Raw genomic sequence first — 19,799 nt, 5'->3', positions numbered from 1 at the left:
AGCGGACCGGAAAGAGAAAGGACAACACGCAAAAGCTCACACGCCAGCGTTCACGGCAGCATCATTCATAAATCACCAAAAAGCGGGAACAACCCAAACGCCCATCAGCTGATGAACAGACACACAAAACACTCTGCTCACACAGGGACTCTGCCTTTGGCCACGAAAGGAAACGAGGGGCTGACGACACGCTACGGCACACACGGAACATGAAGTGCCGATGACACGCTACGGCACACACGGAACATGAAGTGCCGATGACACGCTACGGCACACACGGAACATGAAGTGCCGACGACACGCTACGGCACACACGGAACATGAAGTGCTGATGACACGCTACGGCACACACGGAACATGAAGTGCTGATGACACGCTACGGCACACACGGAACATGAAGTGCTGATGACACGCTACGGCACACACGGAACATGAAGTGCTGATGACACGCTACGGCACACACGGAACATGACGTGCCGACGACACGCTACGGCACACACGGAACATGAAGTGCTGATGACACGCTATGGCACACACGGAACATGACGTGCTGATGACACGCTACGGCACACACGGAACATGAAGTGCTGATGACACGCTATGGCACACACGGAACATGACGTGCTGATGACACGCTACAGCACGGATGGAACTTAGCATGGTGCTAAGTGAAAGAAGCCGGACACAAAAGGCCTCGCACTGCACGGCACCACTTATAGGACACGTCCAGAACAGACACGTTCACGGAGACAGAACGCGGATCAGTGGCTGCCTGGGGAGGGGGGGCGCTGGGGAGGGAGGGGGCCGGAGGGCCGTGGGGGGGAGAGGGCCGGGGGGACGTGGGGGGGAGAGGGCCGGGGGGACGTGGGGGGGAGAGGGCCGGGGGGACGTGGGGGGAGGGGCCAGGGGGACGTGGAGAGGAAGGGGCTGGGGGCATGTGGGGCGGTGGGGGGGAACTGCTAATGGATCCAGAGTTTCTCCTTAGAGATGAAAACGTTCAAAAATTGATTGTGGTGATGGTTGCAAAACTTGGATATATTAAAAACCACTGAATTGTACATTTTAAATGAGTGAATTGTATGGTATATGAATTACATCTCAATAAAGCTTTCCTTTAAAACAACAAAAACAGGCTGGGCAAGGCTGCTCACGCCTGTAATCCGAGCACTCTGGGAGGCCGAGGCAGGAGAATGGCTTGAGGCCAGGACTTGGAGACCAGCCTGAGCAAAACCAAGACCCCGTCTCTACAAAACATAGGAAAATTAGCCGGGCATGGTGGTGCACACCCGTAGTCCCAGCTACTTGGGAGGCCGAGACATGAGGATCGCTTGAGCCCAGGAGTTTGAGGTTGCTGTGAGCTAGGCTGACGCCATGGCACTGTAGCTGGGGTGACAGAGACCCTGTCTCCAAAAATAAAAATAAAAAAAGAAAAATCTAACAAAAAACCCACCTCCACTCTCACTAGCCCAGCAAGGAAACCTAGAGCACAGGCCCCAAGTCCCGGCAAGAGGGCCAGTCCCTGGGGCGCCCCAGCTCTGTGGCCTGGGAGCCTGGTGACCTCAGACACACACGCTCCTCAGCCACTTTCAGTCTCTGTGAAATGTCAACCGTGTGACCCACCAGAGTCAAGCAATCACAGCATGGGAGCGAAAGCGTCAGGCACGGCAGGGGGCAGGGATCTGTGGGAAAGCACACACTCAAGGGGGATTTATAACTTCCTACATAAAATGACAACGCACATTATCAGAAATGATCCCATTTCCATTTCCAAAGACTTACTTGAGCTCATTGCCCCACTGTTTCAAAGAGTAAAAGTTGATAGAATTTGGATGCCCAGGGGCTGGCTGGTTTGCAGCCTGTTCTCCCACCAGCTCTCCAGGCACCGTCTCCACGGCCAGGACATTTCTGGCTTTCTCTGCAGAAGCATTCGGGTGTGGGTAAATTAAATCTGAAAGAAAGGCAAACAGATGTCGGTGACTCAAAGTTTCCACATCAACCCTGACAACTACATAAGACGCTGACTTGATAGACTATATAAAAATCTAAACTAGGCCGGGCACGGTGGCTCACGCCTGTCATCCTAGCAGTTTGGGAGGCCGACACGGGAGGATCGCTCGAGGTCAGGAGTTCGAGACCAGCCTGAGCAACATAGCAAGACTTCAGAAAAATTAGCCAGGCACGGTGGTGGGCACTTATGGTCCACTCGGGAGGCCAAGGCAGGAGGATCGCTTGAGCCCAGGAGCCTGAGGTTGCCGTGAGCTACGATGAAGCCACTGCACTGTAGCCTGGTAACACAGGGAGACCCTGTGGGAGGAGAGGGGAGGGGAGGGGAGGGGGAAGAAGGAAGGAAAGAAAGAAAAGAAAAGGAAGACAAGAAAGAAGAGATAAGAAAGGGAAGAAAGGAAGAAAGAACATAAATCTAAACTATATATAGAGAGACAGGGGGGTATATTTTTAATGTGTACTATGTAAAAATATAATCTGCGGACAGCTTTGGTACCCTGAAACCATTTTCATCTAAAGAGATCTATGTTTCTCAAAGGAAGGCTGTGATACGCTTTCAACCAGCAAGTATCAACAATGTTGGCCAAGGCGGAGAAAAGGCTAGAAGTTTCCTCTCAGATCAATAAACCTTGCAAACACCTGTGACCAAGGTCCACTCACCTGTGCTGATAAGGAACAATTTCCAGGACAAACTGTTGGGTAAACGAACAATTTCCAGGACAAACTGTTGGGTAAACAAAAGCAAAGTGCAGACCAGATTATCCTACGCTCCCTTTTCTCTAAGGAAGTGGGAGGAATATAAACGTATTTGCTAGCATTTGCAAACAGCGACACTGAAAAAATTAAGTTTGCGTATCACAGAATAGTTATTTCCGTAAATTCACAGGCAAACACACTGATGCTAAAGCACAGTCGATCACATTTCGGAATATCTTTAAAACGGACACTTCTGAAACATTTAAGGCTGAGATGATGTGGTGTCCAGAATGTACTTCAAAATGACAATATTTTGTCACTTAACAAAATAATAGTATTTGCTTCAGATAACACGATATTTGCTTCAAAATAACAAAATTAAGTGGGTAGGAGTATCAATGAAACAAGAAGGGACATGAAATAATAATTGTTGAGAATGGGAGGCAATAAATAGCAGGTTATTCTCTCTCCGCCTAAGCATAAAATTTCCCATAATAAAAAGTTACTGTTAGAGAATGTTTCGACAGGAACATTTCCAACTACAAACACTTTGTATTCTTACAACTGACACACTCTGAGAAGAGGCCCCCGGCGTCACGATAACCGACCTCATCTACGTCCCCTCTTAACAAAGCACCTGCACGTCAAGACTATCGACCACCTTCTTTCTGTGACAGCAAAATCCGAGCTGAGCTGTCAGCACTGACGTTCGAGAAAAAGTCCGTCTCTGATCGGGTGAGCGCACAGTGGGGCTGTCGGGACAGGTCCCCGCCAAGGCCCCGCCCTGGTGGAGCAGCGGCGCGGGGGTCCGGGCTGCAGGGCCCGGGGGGCTGTCGGGACGGAGCTTGCACTTGGCAGGCAGGTTACTGGCGTGCAGCTCGCGGGGGAGGGGCCGCAGGGACACTCTGCACAGGGCAGGACACGAGCAAGTGACCACTGTGGACGCATCAGGGGATCTGGCCCTGGACCCGGGAGTCTGCGCCACCTTCCAAGCAGAGCTCTGGCGAGGAAGAGCAAGAGGGCGCTGGGGACAGAAGAACCATGGGCTTAGTAACGGGTGACAAGAGCTTGAGTCGAGAGGCAAGAACCGGGAGGCTGAGGCAGGAGGATCGCTGGAGCCCAGGGCTGTGAGGCCAAGGTGAGGTGTGATCTCGCCACGGCACTCGATGCCGGACAACACAGCGAGACCCCGTCTCACAAAAAGAGGCCAGAAGTCACCAATCACCGCGGGCTCCCAGTTCTCGGCTCTAGTAACTGACATGTGACGCACACGTCATTGAGGTCACCGGCACCCGAGAGGCAGAGTCCTGCCCCGGAGGGAGACACGGCCAGTAAGGAGACACGGCCAGGAAGGAGACACGGGGCGTCCAGCTCCAAGACACCACAGAACACGGGGAGCCCCTGGAGTGGAGACCCTGCGTCTGGGCCTTGGGGTTCCAGGAGAAGCCGCAGGGACCACCAGAGGGAGAGGGGGGCCCACCCTCAGCGCCAGCCACAGTGGCTCTTCTCTTGGCTGTTTTATACATCAGGACGCCCTTTAAGATTCCATCTGGAAAGAGGGTTTCCATAAACAAAGGAGAAAAGTTCAACCACCACTAATCCAGCCCAGCCCCCCCTACTTCGTGGGCCAGGGCCCTGAGGCCCAGAGCCGGCCAGGGCCCAGCCGCCTGCCCCGCGGTGCGCGAGCCCCCCGAGCCTGGCAGAAGCAGCGGGGCTGGGGCCCGAGGCCGGCCGTGGGCCCCTCTGTGAGTCGTGTCCTCTGCGGCTCCTGGTGCAGAGGGCTCTGGCCCCTTCCCTTCCCAGACGGTGGACCCGGCACCCCCAGGCTGGTCCTCCGCAGCCCCGGCCGGCAGAGCACCACAACCCCAGCCAAGCGAGGAAACAAACTCGGCAAACACACATTTGTGTGCCAGCCGAGTCCAACCCCTTCTTCCTGTGTGGGCTGGCAGCCAGGTGACAAACGGCCTCTCTGCGGCCGGCCGCCAAACGCTCTAGTGTGGCAAAGTGCCTACGACCAAGAAACCTCAGGCCTTGCAGCAGCTCTCGGCCGCACCGGAAACTTCCTGAAGAACTGGAGGCCCTGGGGGTGGGGCGGAGAACAGGGACCCAGACGGGGCAGAACACGCTGGAGAAACCATCTCTAACTCAACCTGGACAAGCAGCCGTTCCCCAGCCGAGTACACGTTTCCTGTGGTCGTCACTTTGCTGGGTTTTTGTGCTCAGAAGACTGTGGGTTTTACTCGATCCAAAGCGGAGTTGCTGGCTCCTCCTCCATGCCTGCCCTGACGTTAGCATGCAGAGAAGCTGCCCCAGAAGGACGTTAGGGAAACACAAACTAGGACACGGCGACGTTTCCTCGAAGACGTTCAAGAGGATGGATGGGTGTTCAAGAACACGTCCTTTGTCTTGCAGCCTCAGCGGGGAGGGAAAGTCCGTGCTTGATGGTTTGGTGTTTGGACCTTCTCTGCGCTTTTTAAACATTTTCAAGTGTCTATACAACAAGTCTGAGGGAGTTTAGTTTCCTGGGTTCTGATTCCAGCACAGCCTCTGAATTCCAGGGTGACCCGGGGCAGCCTCAGCCCCCCGACCTCTGACACTTAACCTTCCCGCTTAGCACTGACAGACGCGCTGGGACCCTCTGCACAGGGGCGGCCTCCTGCCCCAATGCGGACCCTCGGCGAGGCCCCCTCTCCCCTCCTTCCCTGCGGCGCCGTCGGCCCAGGTGCTCCTCCGCGGGGAGAGGAACTGCAGACTGGGGATTCCCGCACACCCAGCCCAGAGCCCTGGCCAAGGGTCGTCCCCACGTGCCGCAGCAAAGACTGCAAATCAGAGTCTGAACGTCACCAGCGGGAGGTGGGGGAGGACAGGGTGGGGTTAATCTGAAAAAACTGCTTTTCCCTTATCAAGTGAGTTTTATTCCAGATTGAGAAGCAGTGGTCAGGAGGAACAGAGATGTCTTCCAAGGGGGCCTGGTGTGCACCTAAGCATCGGAATGGACAGGCCGCAGCCGGGGCCCTGAGAGCCCCCGGGGGCCACCCCTGTGTCTGCCCCACCAAGGACACACATCTGCGAGAACCGAGCCCCCGTCTGACTTGCTACCTCGACACCTGGCCCAGAGGAGGGACTCCGTGAACACAGGTAAACGTGGGAATGAACGAATGAGTTAGGGACTCGCTCCTCCGTGGGGGGAAGCCGGGCGGAGGCAGCAGAGGCCCCGCAGTTCTGGAAGGGTCTGCACCCATCGTCCTCCTCACTCTCCTCCCCCTGCCCCTCACCGCGGACAGAGTCCCTGAATTGGGGGTGGGGGGTCACCCCCGACTCCCTGGCTCCCTCTGCTCCTCTTCTGGCTCCTCTCCCTGCTCCTCCTGCAACCCCCACCCCACCCCCTCCACACCGACCCTGAGTTCACCTGGACCAAGTCCCACCGGATCTAGGCTGAGGACGTCTCCGCGGGCACCAAACCCCAAGCCTGTTCCCAACAGTCCCCTTTCAGACCCTCCCCGCTGCTCCAGCAGGCTCCTCCCGGACAGAGCTGGACTCTACCCCCTGGTCACCTCCCTCCCGTCCTCCCTCCCACGGCCACAGCCTCCCACGGCCACAGCCTGACACGGCCACAGCCTGGCACGGCCACAGCCTGGCACGGCCACAGCCTGGCACGGTCACAGCCTCCCACGGCCACAGCCTCCCACGGCCACAGCCTGGCATGGCCACAGCCTCCCACGGCCACAGCCTTGCATGGCCACAGCCTGGCACGGCCACAGCCTCCCACGGTCACAGCCTGGCACGGTCACAGCCTCCCACGGCCACAGCCTGGCACGGCCACAGCCTGGCACGGCCACAGCCTGACACGGCCACAGCCTGGCACGGCCACAGCCTGGCACGCAGGCACCCGGCCACAGACGGGGCAGGTGTGACGTGCTCAGGGGCCGTAAGCCGCCCCAGAGACACGGCTGGGAATTGCCACGACTGATACTTTAATGTAACACATGGCCTTTTGCAGCCCACAAGGGCTACAAAGAAACACAGCTTTTCTGTCACCTTATGGGGTCAGACATTAACCAACAGCGTGTCACCCTGAGGGCCGCCCACTCCAGGTCTGCACCGCGCCGCGCTCGTCCTCCTGGCGGCCGAGACCTGCACAACTGCCCGGGGTCAAAGGGCGCAGCGAGCCCCTACCCCGGCTCACACACGCGCTGTTACGAGGGTGACAGTTAACCGTGACGCAGCAGCTTCGGAGGAGGAAGCGTGGTCACCCCCCCAGCCGCCCTCACAACACAGCACTCTGCGAGAAACACCGCCCGCGTCCTCCAGGTCTGTGGTCCCGGCCTGCGTTCCTGCGACTTCACGTGGGGGACGAAGTAAACAGGGTGGGCGGGACGCACGCCGTGCAGGGAGCCCGCCGGTCACCCGTGAACTTGCCTCCTCTGGGCTCCGGCTCCCTAAGCCTCAGCAGCCGTGAGGGTCTCTGGGCCCCTGGTTTTATCTTTGCAAATTATTCTTTTGTGCTGAAACTAGGTCTTTATCTATCCCAACGCGGAAGATGATGCAGAACGCGTAGGACGGTGTCTGAGGCGCGGCAGCTTTCAGGGGCCGGGCTGGGAGGGAAGGTGGGCAGAAAGCAGGAGTGGACGACAGGTCACCTGTCCTTCCAACACGCGACTGACCGACACAGGGCTGCAATCACAGTTAACAGGGTCTTGCTCTGAAACGCGGATTCTAGAAAAGAACCGCAGGCAATCGTGTGACTGCGCCAGCTTCCTGCTGAATGCTCACTCCAGCTTTCCTGACACATCCTGGTGTTGGGGTGGCCACATGCTCAGCTACAACATTAACACTCGGCTCTTACAACCCGCCAGCCAGGCGTGGCCACGTGACCCAGTTCCAGCTGGGGATGCCGATGCTGGGCGTCCTGGGACAGCTTCTCCCTTGGACGCAGGGCAGCCGGCCCGAGCAGGAAAGCCAGCACACGCTAAGCACGGAGAACAGAAAGGGAGAAACGGCCGGGTCCCTCCCCGGCACGGGTGAGTGGCGAGGCCAGCCCCGAGTTACCCTCCTTGTGAGACAGTCGGTCCCGTTTGTCAGTCCCCACCAGCTGGGTGTCCTGGTAATCGCAGCTGGACGTAATCCTGACCCTTCAGAATGACACCAGCTCCATGTGGCTCTTCACACTTGACAATGCAGCTTCCAGATCCTCAGACAAAGCTAGGCAGGGAGGCGGACGGACGTCACCGCCACGGCGGTCACCTGCCACCCCTGCACTGAAGCACAAGTGCCTCAGTCTGACCACGAGCACCCATCGGAGCCGAGACGCTGAGCTGCCGTCCAGGCACACGACTGGCTCTGGGTGGAAACGGTGACTCCTGTACCTCTCCCCAGGGGGACTTTGGGTGCTGGGAGGGTCCCGATGGGTGACACCAAGTGAAATGAAAATGCTCTAAACTACAAGTGAAAACGTTCCAAACAACTATGTGACTAGGAAACAACAGCAGGAAAAGTTTTGTTTTTTAATGCAAACCAAGAGTTATAAAAACAGTCCTCTTCAGTTCTAGCTGGAGCTCGCGGGGTCAGGCCAAGCTGAGCAGGGACTACGAGCACAGCGTCGGAAAAAGGTCACAGAGTCCGGCCGCGCCACACAGCACACTTGACCTTTCAACCAGTTTTTATCTGATGGTGAAACAAAAGGGGCTAAAATACAGCCTTTTCTTCTCAATTCACTGCCTTAGACTTTCGACTTCCTCAACTATTCCAGTTCGCACAAATCGCTCAGTGGTCCAAAGGCTCATTATCTGTTCTTAGAAGCTATCTAAAAATTGGTAGAGTCTAAAGTTACAGTCATTCCCATCCATAAAACCTTCAAAGGCACTTCGCTGTTCTTAGGATAAAGTCCAAACTCCCGGGCCAGCTGTGAGGCGCTGGCTCCAGGCCTGGGTGTGCCTCTGCGCTCAGCCGCGCCCTGCTGCAGTCCCGGCCACTCCTGCTCATCCTCCTGGCCTCAGCTTAGACGTCACCTCCTCAGAGAGGTCCCCAACCAGCAGGAGCTGAGCTCAGCCCGCTCCCGGGCCCTGGCACCCACACACTGCCCCTTCCCTCACTGTTTCCCTGCAAGACCACCCTGCCGGACCGGAAATTCTGCGAGGGGAAGGATCAAGCCCGCCTTGGGTGCCAACTTGCTGCACGAATGTGCAAATGCCAGACAGCACATGCTCTCAGCCCCCAGACTCACAGTCCCCCGACCAGAGGTGCCTTCTGGCTCCCAGGCCACAGCATTCTGGCTTCCAAGGAGGAAGGGCACGTGGTACAGAGGCCGCAGGGCCAGGTGCTACTTCCCGGCCCTCCTTTCAGTTTACCGTCTCCGAGTCTCTGCCGGGGGAAGCACTTTGCGCCCTCAGAATCAAGCATCCTCTGAGCCAAAGGCATCGGCCACCGTCACGATCGCTGTGGGTCCCCTGCGCACTTTCCGAACGAGCCAATGACTTTGATGCTGAGTTGTGGAGCCTCTTTTGATGAAAAGCACTGTAACGGAGGCTTGCCAAAACCTCAGTCCACAAGGACTAAGAACCTGAACTAAACATAAGGGGACGTCGACGTGGAAATGCTCGCTGACAACGCCCAGCCAGCCGCGAGAATGACTGAGAACGCGCCCACACGCACAAAGCACGTGTCGTGACCTCCCACCGACCAGCGGGGAACCCGCGAAAGATACCGCGACCAGCAAAAACAAGACTGGCAAATCTGGAGAAGAAACACTAAAGCCTGGGAAGGCGTTTGTTTCCGGAACAGATGAGTGCGCATGTGCCCACACACCCTTGCTGCGACAGGGAACTTGGATGTCACCCTGGGACCCCCGGCAGAGGGTCCCAAGGGTTGTGCGGTGTGCAGGCCACATCTCCTCGTGAAAGAGTCAGAACCAGCCCTAACTGGCTTAAATTTCAGTGTGCACGCCGTCCTGTCCTTGAAAATGCTGGCGTAACGGCCTGGACTCAGACCTTCCTGCAGGGCCAGGGCCTGTTTCTCTCTGGGCCTCTTCTCCTGCCTGAAGGGAGGGGGGTCACAAAAACAAGCCCAGCCCCGCAGTCCCTACGGAGCCGCATGCTCAGCAGGTAACTGCTGTCCTGTCCTGTCTGAAGGGCTCTGACAACCAGTCATGAGAAGATCGTGGGGCTCTCATTCCTGATGCTCCAGTGTCCGACCACAGGATCCGCACGCCGCACGTGGCCAGAGATCGATTTCCACGGGCTACGGAAATGCCACGAATCCGGAAGAGAAAGAAACCAGTGTGTGAGAGTTAAGTGCTCCCACGACACACTAGAGAATCACAAGGAGACAACTCCCAGCGTCCGCCAGCACCCGCAGCCTTGCGAGTCTCAGCACGAGCACTTGGTCCCCAGGGGTGGCAGAGAGCAGGTGGCCCTGCAGCCAGGACAGCAGTCACAGCACCACGACGGACCACGCGCTGACCTCAGTGGTGGCATCGCTTCCGCATGCTTGGGGTCACGCCCGACCCCAGGGTCATCGCTGGGCGTGAATGCAATTCGTACATGGAAGCGCTTGGTCGCTGTGACACGCTGTCGCTCCTAAGGGCTCCTCATTATTATTCTCTTTCTTTGTTTTTTTTTTTTTTTTAGACAGAGTCTTGCTCTGTTGCCCGGGCTAGCGTGCCATGGTGTCAGCCTCGCTCACAGCAACCTCAGACTCCTGGGCTCAAGTGATCCTCCTGCCTCAGCCTCCCAAGTAGCTGGGACTACAGGCATGCGCCACCATGCCCGGCTAATTTTTTATACATATGTTTTTAGCCGTCCAGATCATTTCTTTCTGTTTTTAGTAGAGATGGGGTCTCGCTCTCGCTCAGGCTGGTCTCGAAATCCTGAGATCGAGCGATCCCCCAGCCTCGGCCTCCCAGGGTGCTGGGATGACAGGCGTGAGCCCCCGCGCCCGGCCATTATTCTCTTCCTGAATTCATTTTCATTCACTGCTAAGTCCACCTGCCACATCAAACGGCTGTACACACACAAGTGACACAGGTGTGCTGCATCTCCGACTTACCTGTGTTGTCTCTGGCCACGAGCCCCTTGGGAAAATCCCCCGGAGTCGGGGAGCTCCTGCTGTCCCACTTGACCATGTCGAGATTGTTGCAATATTCCCATCTCTTCTGCTGAAGCTCCTGCAACCAGTAAGTCATGAGCTGGCGATTGGGAGCCTGGAAGGAGGGAGAGAAACAGGTTACAGCCGCCAGTGAAATGAGGGGCTGAAAACACACCGTTTCGTGAGTCCAGACTGCATAGCCGGCCGCGGGGAAGGAGGAGTCGGGCAAACCGATCGAGGGAATCTCACTTACAAGAGCAGCAGAATTTGCTCAGTCCAAGTCGGGTCGAGCAAACAGCAACTCGAACACAAAGAATTTAACCAAATTAATAGGAAATCTTTTTAAATTCTAAAATTAGAAAATGAAACAGTGTAACATTTTCTTCAGCAAGTTTTAAGGGTCGGGCGCGGTGGCTCACACCTGCAACCCCGGCACTCTGGGAGGCCGAGGCAGGAGGATCGCTCGAGGTCAGGATTTCAAGGCCAGCCTGAACAAGAGCGAGACCCTGTCTTTACAAAAAATAGAAAAATTAGCCGGGCATGGTGGCACATGCCTGCAGTCCCAGCTATCTGTGAGGCTGGGGCAGGAGGATCGTTTGAGCCCAGAGTTGGAGGCGGCTATGAGCCATGACGGCACCATGGACTCTACCCCCAGGGGCGGGGGCTGGGGGGAACAGGGCAAGATTCTGTCTCAAAAAAAAAGAGAGAGAAGGAAAACAGTTTTAGGAAGGTTTGATAATTCTGCTGCCCTTTCACTCTGACCACCTACAAATTCCACCTCAAGAAATCAACTCTTAAATGGGCATGGAAGGTAGCCTTAACCAATCATCTCTAACAATTTAAACTGTCAGCATCTCCAAGAGTGGACAAACAAAACTGCAGACTAAGAACTAGATTACAGACCTAATTAGAATGGCCAATATTCTAAAAAGCCACACCAAGTGCTGACAAGGGTGTAGAGCAACCAGAACCTTCCGGGGCTGCGGGTGGAACCCGGGAGGGCGCGGCTGCCTCGGAAGCCGGCCTGGAGTCCTTCATGCAGTTACAGGTACACCCACGTGTGACCCGGCAACCCCACCCCTGCACAGTCACCCGAGAGGAATGAAAACATATTCACAAAACACCCGAATGCAAACGCTCACAGAGCATTTATTCACAAGCACGAAACAGCGAAAACACCACGAAATGCTTCAGCTGGTGACGAGCAAACCGTGGCACAGGGCACAGCCAAGGGCCAGCCGGCGGCTCCCACGACAGGGGTGGGTGTCACGTGCGCACGGCCACGGGACAGCAGCCAGACCGGAAAGGCGACCACGTGACATTCCGGAAAGGCAACATTCTAAGGACAGAGAACAAACGTGCGGTCGGCAGGGCTGGAGAGGGCGCAGCACAGGAGGATTCGGGGCGGTGGACTTTGGTGGCAGATCCGTGATTCTGCGCGTTTGTCCCAACCCACAGAATGGCACAGCAGGGTGACGAAGACGGCAGGCGGGGGAGCCCAGGGGACCAAGCAAAGGAGCCCGGCTGTGGACAGACCAGACGGCAGCTGCGGGTCACAGACGGCAGCTGCGGGTGGCGGGTCCCCGGGCTGCCCGCAAGGGAGCCGGGAAGGAGGCGGCCGGGACCGGGCGGCGCGGACTCGGCTCGGTGGCTCCCGGGACCAGCACCGCGGAGACGCCTCCGGAGGCCGACGGCAAGAGACAGGCCTGGGGACCAACCTGCCACGACCCACAAGCAAAGGACAACCTCCGCGTGCTGTGGCTACAACCCGGGGTCTTTCCAGCGACGCCGGACGCCGGGCCCAGGCAAAGAACCCATTATCGGACCTTTGGGTTTTTACAGAAAATTCTTCCCGCTGTCAACCCAGCCACCATCGCTCCATCCGCTCAACCAACGCTGACAGCACCTGCCGGGCACCTGGAAGGGGGCGTGGCCTTGCGGAAACGAGGAAACAAACCCGCACTTTCCGCAACGCACCGCGCGCTCCGACAGAGGGTGGGCGGGCTGACAGCACCACGGAGGGACACCGGCCACGCAGGGACACTGGCCGCGGAGGGACACCCGGCCCCGAAGGGACACCCGGCTGCGGAGGGACACCTGGACGCGCAGGGACACCGGCCACGCAGGGACACCCGGCCCCGAAGGGACACCCGGCTGCGGAGGGACACCTGGACGCGCAGGGACACCGGCCACGCAGGGACACCGGCCGCGCAGGGACACCGGCCGCGCAGGGACACCCGGCCGCGCAGGGACACTCGGCTCCGGAGGGACACCCGGCTGCGGAGGGACACCTGGCCGCGCAGAGACACCGGCCGCGGAGGGACACCGGCCGCGGAGGGACACCGGCCGCGCAGGGACACCCGGCCGCACAGGGACACCTGGCCGCGGAGGGACACTGGCCGCGCAGGGCGGTGTGGCAAGGCGCAAGGTGCTCACAGCGCAGGACCTGCCACCTGCGGGCTCGGAAGCTTCGAGGTCCTGGCTTAATACCCACCTTCCCCGACAAACCTCAGAGAGCGTTTGCCAAAGTCCGCAGGCCAGAAATCGGGCGCGGGGGGCTGGGGGCGGCAGGGACCAGGCCCGGAGGGACTCGTGCGCCTTCCTGAGCAGGTGGGAGGGGACGGGGGACTCGCAGGGCAGTGACAGGGTCAGACCCTGTCATGCGAACGAGGGGGAGGGAGGCGCAGGGTTTGCGGGAGGAGGGGACCCGCGGAGGCCGGAGCCCCCTCGAGGGAACCGTGACTCGTGCCCGGCGTGTGGCCGCAGGTGGTGGCAGGGTGGACGCAGGGCTCGCGGTGGCCCCGGGGCGCAGCCAGGACACAGCCGTGTGCGGGGGGCAGGGGGGGCCCCAGGAGCAAGTGCAGCCACGTGCAGACCCAGAGCCCACCCCGTCCTCCCTCGCTTTGCAGGAGGCGAGACGGGGGCCCAGGAAGGCAGTGCCTTGTCGGGGTCACACAGGCCGTCAGCACTGAGACCCCGTCTGCCAGCCCGGCCCAGAGGGAAGCGTGTCTGGGGGGCGTCTGTGTGCTCCGGCCTCCACCCTCGGCCCCCGCCGGGGACAGCAGGACAGGGTGGGCCGAGCACCCAGGAGCCTCCGCTCAGGCCGGGACACGGCCCTGCTGCCTGTCCCCAGCCAGGACGTGCGGCCGCGTCCCTGTCCTCGCCCAGGGACAACGGGCTGCTCAGGACACCCGGACACGCCCGCGGTCAGGTCAGTCGCCGACCTGCCTCCTGTGACGTGGACGCCATGGAAAACCTGCTCTTCACAAGAAAACCTTTTCCCGTTCGACCTGCAGGTACGAAATCTCACCGGGACCAATCAGTAACCTCTCAGTCACCTCGCTGGATTCCTGGGGCAGGAGAACGTTGGGAGCCCAGGCCGTCAAGGTCTGACACGCTATCGTGCTGCTGAGATCTCGCCAAAGCAGGAAAAACTACCTCAAGATACTGATTAACTGGGTTCACTTCATTTCAAAAAGAATCTAGAAACCACTAGAAAAATCTTGACTTCAACCCCCCATTAGCGACTCAGTCTGCGGGAGCTGCCTGCAGCGGCTCTGGGCCGTGTGCTTTGGGGGCAGAGAAAACCCAGAAGGCCTTTCCTGGGGGAGCTGGACCCCACAGACGGGACACACAGCATGGAAGACAGGACTCGGGGAACAGTGAGGACGGCAAAGTCCGCAGGAACCCAGAAAGCCTCTGCGATTCCATCCGGCACCTTTTCAGCAGAGAGCTAAGCTGGGCCCGGCCTGGTTCCGTCCTGCTCAGACGTGTGATCACAAACACGCATCGTCACGGCCCGGCCCTGGGAAAGTCCGTCTGGATTTGCCCGTCCAACACGGCAGCCACCAGCCACACGTGGCTGTTGAGCCGTGAAACGTGGCCAGCGCCATGTGACAAATCTTTTAGCCACCTTGGACTTAATAAAATATAGTTTTAAATTTACTTTCACCTGTTTAATGCGGCCATTTGAAACATTTGAAGTGTGCATGTGGTCACACTGTATCTTTACTGAACAGTGTGGTGCCACCAGGCCGGCAGCCAGACTCCACCCTGAGGGCCACGGCTAGGGACACCCAGCCTGGGGGGACGGTGCCTTGGGATCCCAGCGCAGGCCGAGGGCGCGGGGTCCACACCGTCCCCACAGCACCCTGAGACTCAGGACAAACCCTCTCTCCTCTCGACAGGTACCTCCGCATCTCCAACCCCCCACGCGCTGCTGTGTGACCCAAGGAGAGGCCAACGTTCCGGAAGGACCAAGCCCCGCGGTCGGGCTGACAGCTCACAGCTTCCACGCCCTCAGGGCCCTTCCCAGAGCGGGCAAGCGGGACCCTGGACGATGTCCCTCACAGACCGCACCTGCTGTGCCTCTCGTCGGGAGTCCCCCCACGGCGTCTCGGCTCAGCGGGTGAGCCGTCCCCGCTGGTGCTCACCACCCCCCACGGCACCCACCAGGCACCCTCTGGCCGGGGGAGGGGGTCACTTCTGCCCCCACTCCTCAGACCGACCACTGGAAACACGGTGGTCCAAGTTCCGGAGGGCCAGACGGGCTTTCCCATCCGCCAGGAGGAAGCTCCGCGGCTCGGCAGAGGGCTGAGAGCCGCTGCCAGGCAAGCGCCCGGCGGGAAGCCGGTGTCAGCGTCTGCTGTGTGATGGCTCACCGGGCCACAGCCTGAGTCTCCCGTGACACCAGCTTCTCCAACTCCTACTCACCCTTCACGGCCCAGTGCAAATGCCCCTCGTCAGAGGACGTCTCCCTGCCATGAGATCTCCATGCTCTGAATGGGGGGCTCACGGCACCCTGTGGCCCAGGCAACCTTCCCACAGGGACGGGGCACTCGCTAAGGCCAGCCCTGCGGGTCTCCGTAGGACGCAAGACGCCCAGCACAGCGCCTCGCACACAGCCAAGCACCCGAGCACCGGACTCATTCTCCCCTGAGGCTCCGCGGTTGCCAAGGCCTCACGACGGCCAAATCCCAGTTCCAGCAGGTGCCGATCCCGACGTGAAAGTCCAAGCCAAACTCTGGGAAAGCGACGTTGGCTGTGACCCACACACCTGCACGGGGGGCCTGGGGGGGAGGGGCAGGGGCAGGGGACTGGGTGGGCACAGTCCTGACACAGCAGCCACCTGCTGCTCTCGGTGCCATGCCTGGGGTGCCGTCACAGAGTAAGAGCAGGCCACCCACGTTCTGCTGGAGCTGGGGACACAGATGTTAACAGCTGGCTGGGAAGGACCACGTGAGGCCCAGCTACTCCCAGAAACCTCTGTCCCCCGCTCTCCAGTGGCCCAGAAGCCAGAAGCCCACCCCTGTGTGACGCGGCCCTGGCCACCTGTCCCTGCTCTTGGGCCCCAGGGACGCCCTCCCCACCCCCGACCCCGACCTGGTGCTCAGACAAGCCCCACCGTGGGACGGAGTCGTCTGGCCACGAGCAAACTGGTGTCCGCACAGGTGCCCCCAGGGCCACGCGGGCAGGAGAGGCATCACCTGGGGACAGGCCGGAGCAGCGACCGCGGCACACACAGCGCCAGGCCTCGCCGCCAGCCGGGCTCTCGTCTCAGCTGTTCTGCTCCTGCTCTCTGACCCTTCGGCAAAGAATCAACATTTAGCACATTTTAGAGGCCACAGTAAGGCTCGTGTCCTTCGACCCACAATCCCCTTCCTGGGGATCCAAAAGAAGAAAAGGGGGAAACCAGGCACACACGGTGTCCATCAAGCTCCTGGCGACACAGGTTCCCTAAGAGCCCGGCTTGGGCCGAGTGCAGCCGTGGGCGGCGGGACACAGACCAGGTGGGTCCTGCTTGATCCCACCCCGGAGACCCTCCCAGCAGGCAGACGTCTCCCTCGACGCCGGCCGTGAGCACCGAGAGGCGCGTTCACGGTCACAGGCAACGTCAAATGCGCAGCTGCGCGACTTCGCAATCCTTACGCGTTACACAAACGTCTACGGAATCCAGTCAAAATTCCAAATGCTCCTCAAAGCACAGCAAAGAGATCATAAAATTTGTCTAAAGTCTAATCTTTGAGAATTCTAAAAAAATATAAGGGGTGTGGGCCTTGCCTTACCAAATAGTTAAAAATGTTATAAAGCCACAAGCAGCACGGTATGGCCAAAAATACAAAATATAGGGCCAAGCACATATTAAAATATTTATTCAGCATTGTAGGTCAAACCAGTGGAAAAGTATTAATTCTTAAATAACAGCATTGGGACGAGTCAAAAATCTGAAAAAAATTTATGAACGATGATCTAAGTGAAAAACCTACCATAATAAAAAATAAATTCACGTTTGATACAAGATTTAATCAATTAGTGAATTCAATAAAAACCATTAAATGAATTTAAGACATTAATGATTTTAATAAAAACCATTAAATTACTAGAAGAAAATTCCTACACAATTAAAATTAAGTATCTATCGCTTTCTTTCTTTTTCTTTTTTTGAGACAGAGTCTCGCTCTGTTGCCCAGGCTAGAGTGCCGTGGCGTCAGCCTAGCTCATGGCAACCTCAAACTCCTGGGCTTAAGCGATCCTCCTGCGTCAGCCTCCCGAGTAGCTGGGACTACAGGCATGCGCCACTATGCCCGGCTAATTTTTTCTATATATATTTTAGTTGTCCATATAATTTCTTTCTATTTTTAGTAGAGACGGGGTCTCACTCTTGCTCAGGCTGGTCTCGAACCACTGACCTCGAGCGATCCACCCACCTCGGCCTCCCAGAGCACTAGGATTACAGGCGTGAGCCACCGCGCCCGGCCATCTTTTCTGACTCTTATAACAAAAATTGTGCAGATTTCCACCAAATCTTAAAGGTGGGGGGGGGGCGGCCCAACTGAAAGTTGAGCAGTGTGAACAGCAGAAGTTCCCGGGGAAAGTTCTAGCAGAAACCTCTGAACGGCTGAAACTGACGTACAATCAGCGGCCACCAGACCCCACTCAGAGAACAAACGGCGTGTGCCCCACGCCGCGGACAAGGAAAACAAACAGCTCTCGCAAGACGGAGCCCAGAACTGAAAACCAGAAAGACAGACGCTCCCACGGGAGCCCCGAGCTGCTTCTCCCACCGGTAACCAGGGAGCCACTGACTTGGATGTCAGGACACACGAAATCGCTGTCCTCACACCTCTGCTCTCTTGGGGGGTAAAGCCCTTTCTAAACCCACAGAGAAAGCAAGCAAGGAAAATGTCTGCGCATCTAAAAATACCATAAATAAAATTAAAAGCGACGACAAGCTGAGAGAGAGGACCCCTTCCGAGTGCCGGGCGCGGTGTGGAGTCTCACCCGCCGCAGCTCGGGGTCCACACCCGGCCGGCGCTGAGGGGGGCCTGTTGCCTGGTGAGCTCCTCTTCCCTGCACCTTTATTTTTTCAGAAAGTCATATTTTAGACTTTTATTTCAAATAACAACAATGCACATTTGCTGGGAGAATTTGGAAAACACAGAAAAACAAAGCAGAAAATAAAATGAACACAACCGTATCACCAGAAATGACCTCTATCAACACTCTGGTGCACTTCTTCCAAACACTTTTTCTATCCATAAATATATATAAGTATTTTCTTTTTAAATCTGTAGTAAAATTATAGGCTCTTCTATAACGCATATTGCAGGTGATTAATGTCAGACGTCACTTAAACAACAGGTGCGAGACTCGGGGCTTCACTGTGCACAGACTGTCACCCTCACACCAGCCTCCCGGCACCCACTCGCCAGGGACCCGGGGCCCAGCTGCCTGGGCGCAGATCCCAGCCCCCACTGCTCGAGGTGTCGGGCGAGCACTCGGCCTGCCCAGGCCTCAGACCGCTGGCTGGAAAACCTGACATGGTAACAATAGGAACCTGTCTCTCGGTGCCGTCACGAGACCAGACGGGCTGACGCGTGTGAAACTCAGCACGCAGCCCGTGCTCATCACCAACCCTCGGTGTCACCCCCATCACCCAGGATGTCACAGCCGCTGGGCACGGTCAACACTCAAGCCTGGGTCTGTGCTGCCTGCTATCGACGGGAAGGAAGGGCGTGCACATCCACGACGAAACCCACCTCTCAGCAGTTGGGCAGGAATCGGAAGTTCCTCTGTGCTCGTGCTCAAATACTGAAACGCTGATGACCTCAACCAACAGCAAAGTTCAACTGAAAACCCCGTACTGGGCGGGCGCGGTGGCTCAGGCTGTCATCCCAGCACTTTGGGAGGCTGAGGCGGGAGGACCGCTTGAGGCCAGGAGTTGGAGACCAGCCTGAGCAAGAGCGAGACCCCGTCTCTACAAAAAATAGAGAAATCAGCTGGGCGTGGTGGTGCTCACCTGTCCTCCCGAGGCAGGAGGATCGCTAGCCCAGGAGTGCGAGGTTGCGATGAGCTATCATGTAACACTGCACTCCATGTCAGGAGACAGAGCGAGACCCTGTCTCAGAAAAAGAGAAAAAAAGAAAAGAAAAGAAAAGCCTGTACTGGCCTCAGGGGCAAAGACGACTCCCACCCCAGAGGCCAGGCCCCCATCAGAGCAGAGGGTGCACCAGGCGTCAGATCTGGGGACGTGGCACAGGGTCCCTGCCGAGAGCACGACCGCCAGTCTGCAAGGCGCTTCCCACGATGCTCTAGCCAGCTCTGCTGTGAGGACATTTCTTAAAACTAGACCGCCGTGAGCAGCAGCGAGACCACACGCGCACGAACACGGAGAGGAGAGGGCCAGCTCTCCAGCCTGACACGGTCTCCGGGTCTGCCCTTCCTGAGGCTCCTGCCACTCTGGCTCCCCGACCGCCGATGCTCCCCCCGGCCTCCGCCACAGCCCAGCTAGTCCTGCTGTCCCCAGCCCCTCTCCAAGCCCGCCCTGACACCTCGCCAACAAGTCATCTGTGTCACATGCTCACAGCTCTCTGAGGGCTTCCAAGTGCCACGCAATCTGGCACGGTGACGTGGCCCACACTGCCCGAAACTCTGCGGGAGTGTGACCGTTCTCCCGCACGGCCACCCACGCCAGCGCTGCCTCCGCAGGCCCCGCCCCCACTGCACTCACAGACGCC

The 19,799-nt window shown here is 58.0% G+C and overlaps 1 protein-coding gene across 3 annotated transcripts in view; it reads right to left on the bottom strand.

The window, feature by feature from the left end:
• TBC1D2B (TBC1 domain family member 2B) overlaps positions 1–19,799 on the bottom strand; it is a 63,523-nt gene that overhangs the window by 31,718 nt on the left and 12,006 nt on the right. For all 3 annotated transcript variants that reach the window (XM_069466518.1, XM_069466519.1, XM_069466520.1), the window contains exons 2-3: positions 10,744–10,897; positions 1,780–1,948 (exon numbers count right to left, since the gene is read on the bottom strand). In XM_069466518.1, the coding sequence (XP_069322619.1) occupies positions 1,780–1,948; positions 10,744–10,897 (323 nt within the window). The remainder of the gene's footprint in view (positions 1–1,779; positions 1,949–10,743; positions 10,898–19,799) is intronic.

The sequence above is a fragment of the Eulemur rufifrons genome, chromosome 3 (assembly GCF_041146395.1).
Source record: "Eulemur rufifrons isolate Redbay chromosome 3, OSU_ERuf_1, whole genome shotgun sequence".
NCBI lineage: Eukaryota > Metazoa > Chordata > Mammalia > Primates > Lemuridae > Eulemur > Eulemur rufifrons.
This window is presented reverse-complemented; position numbering and strand designations above follow the sequence as displayed.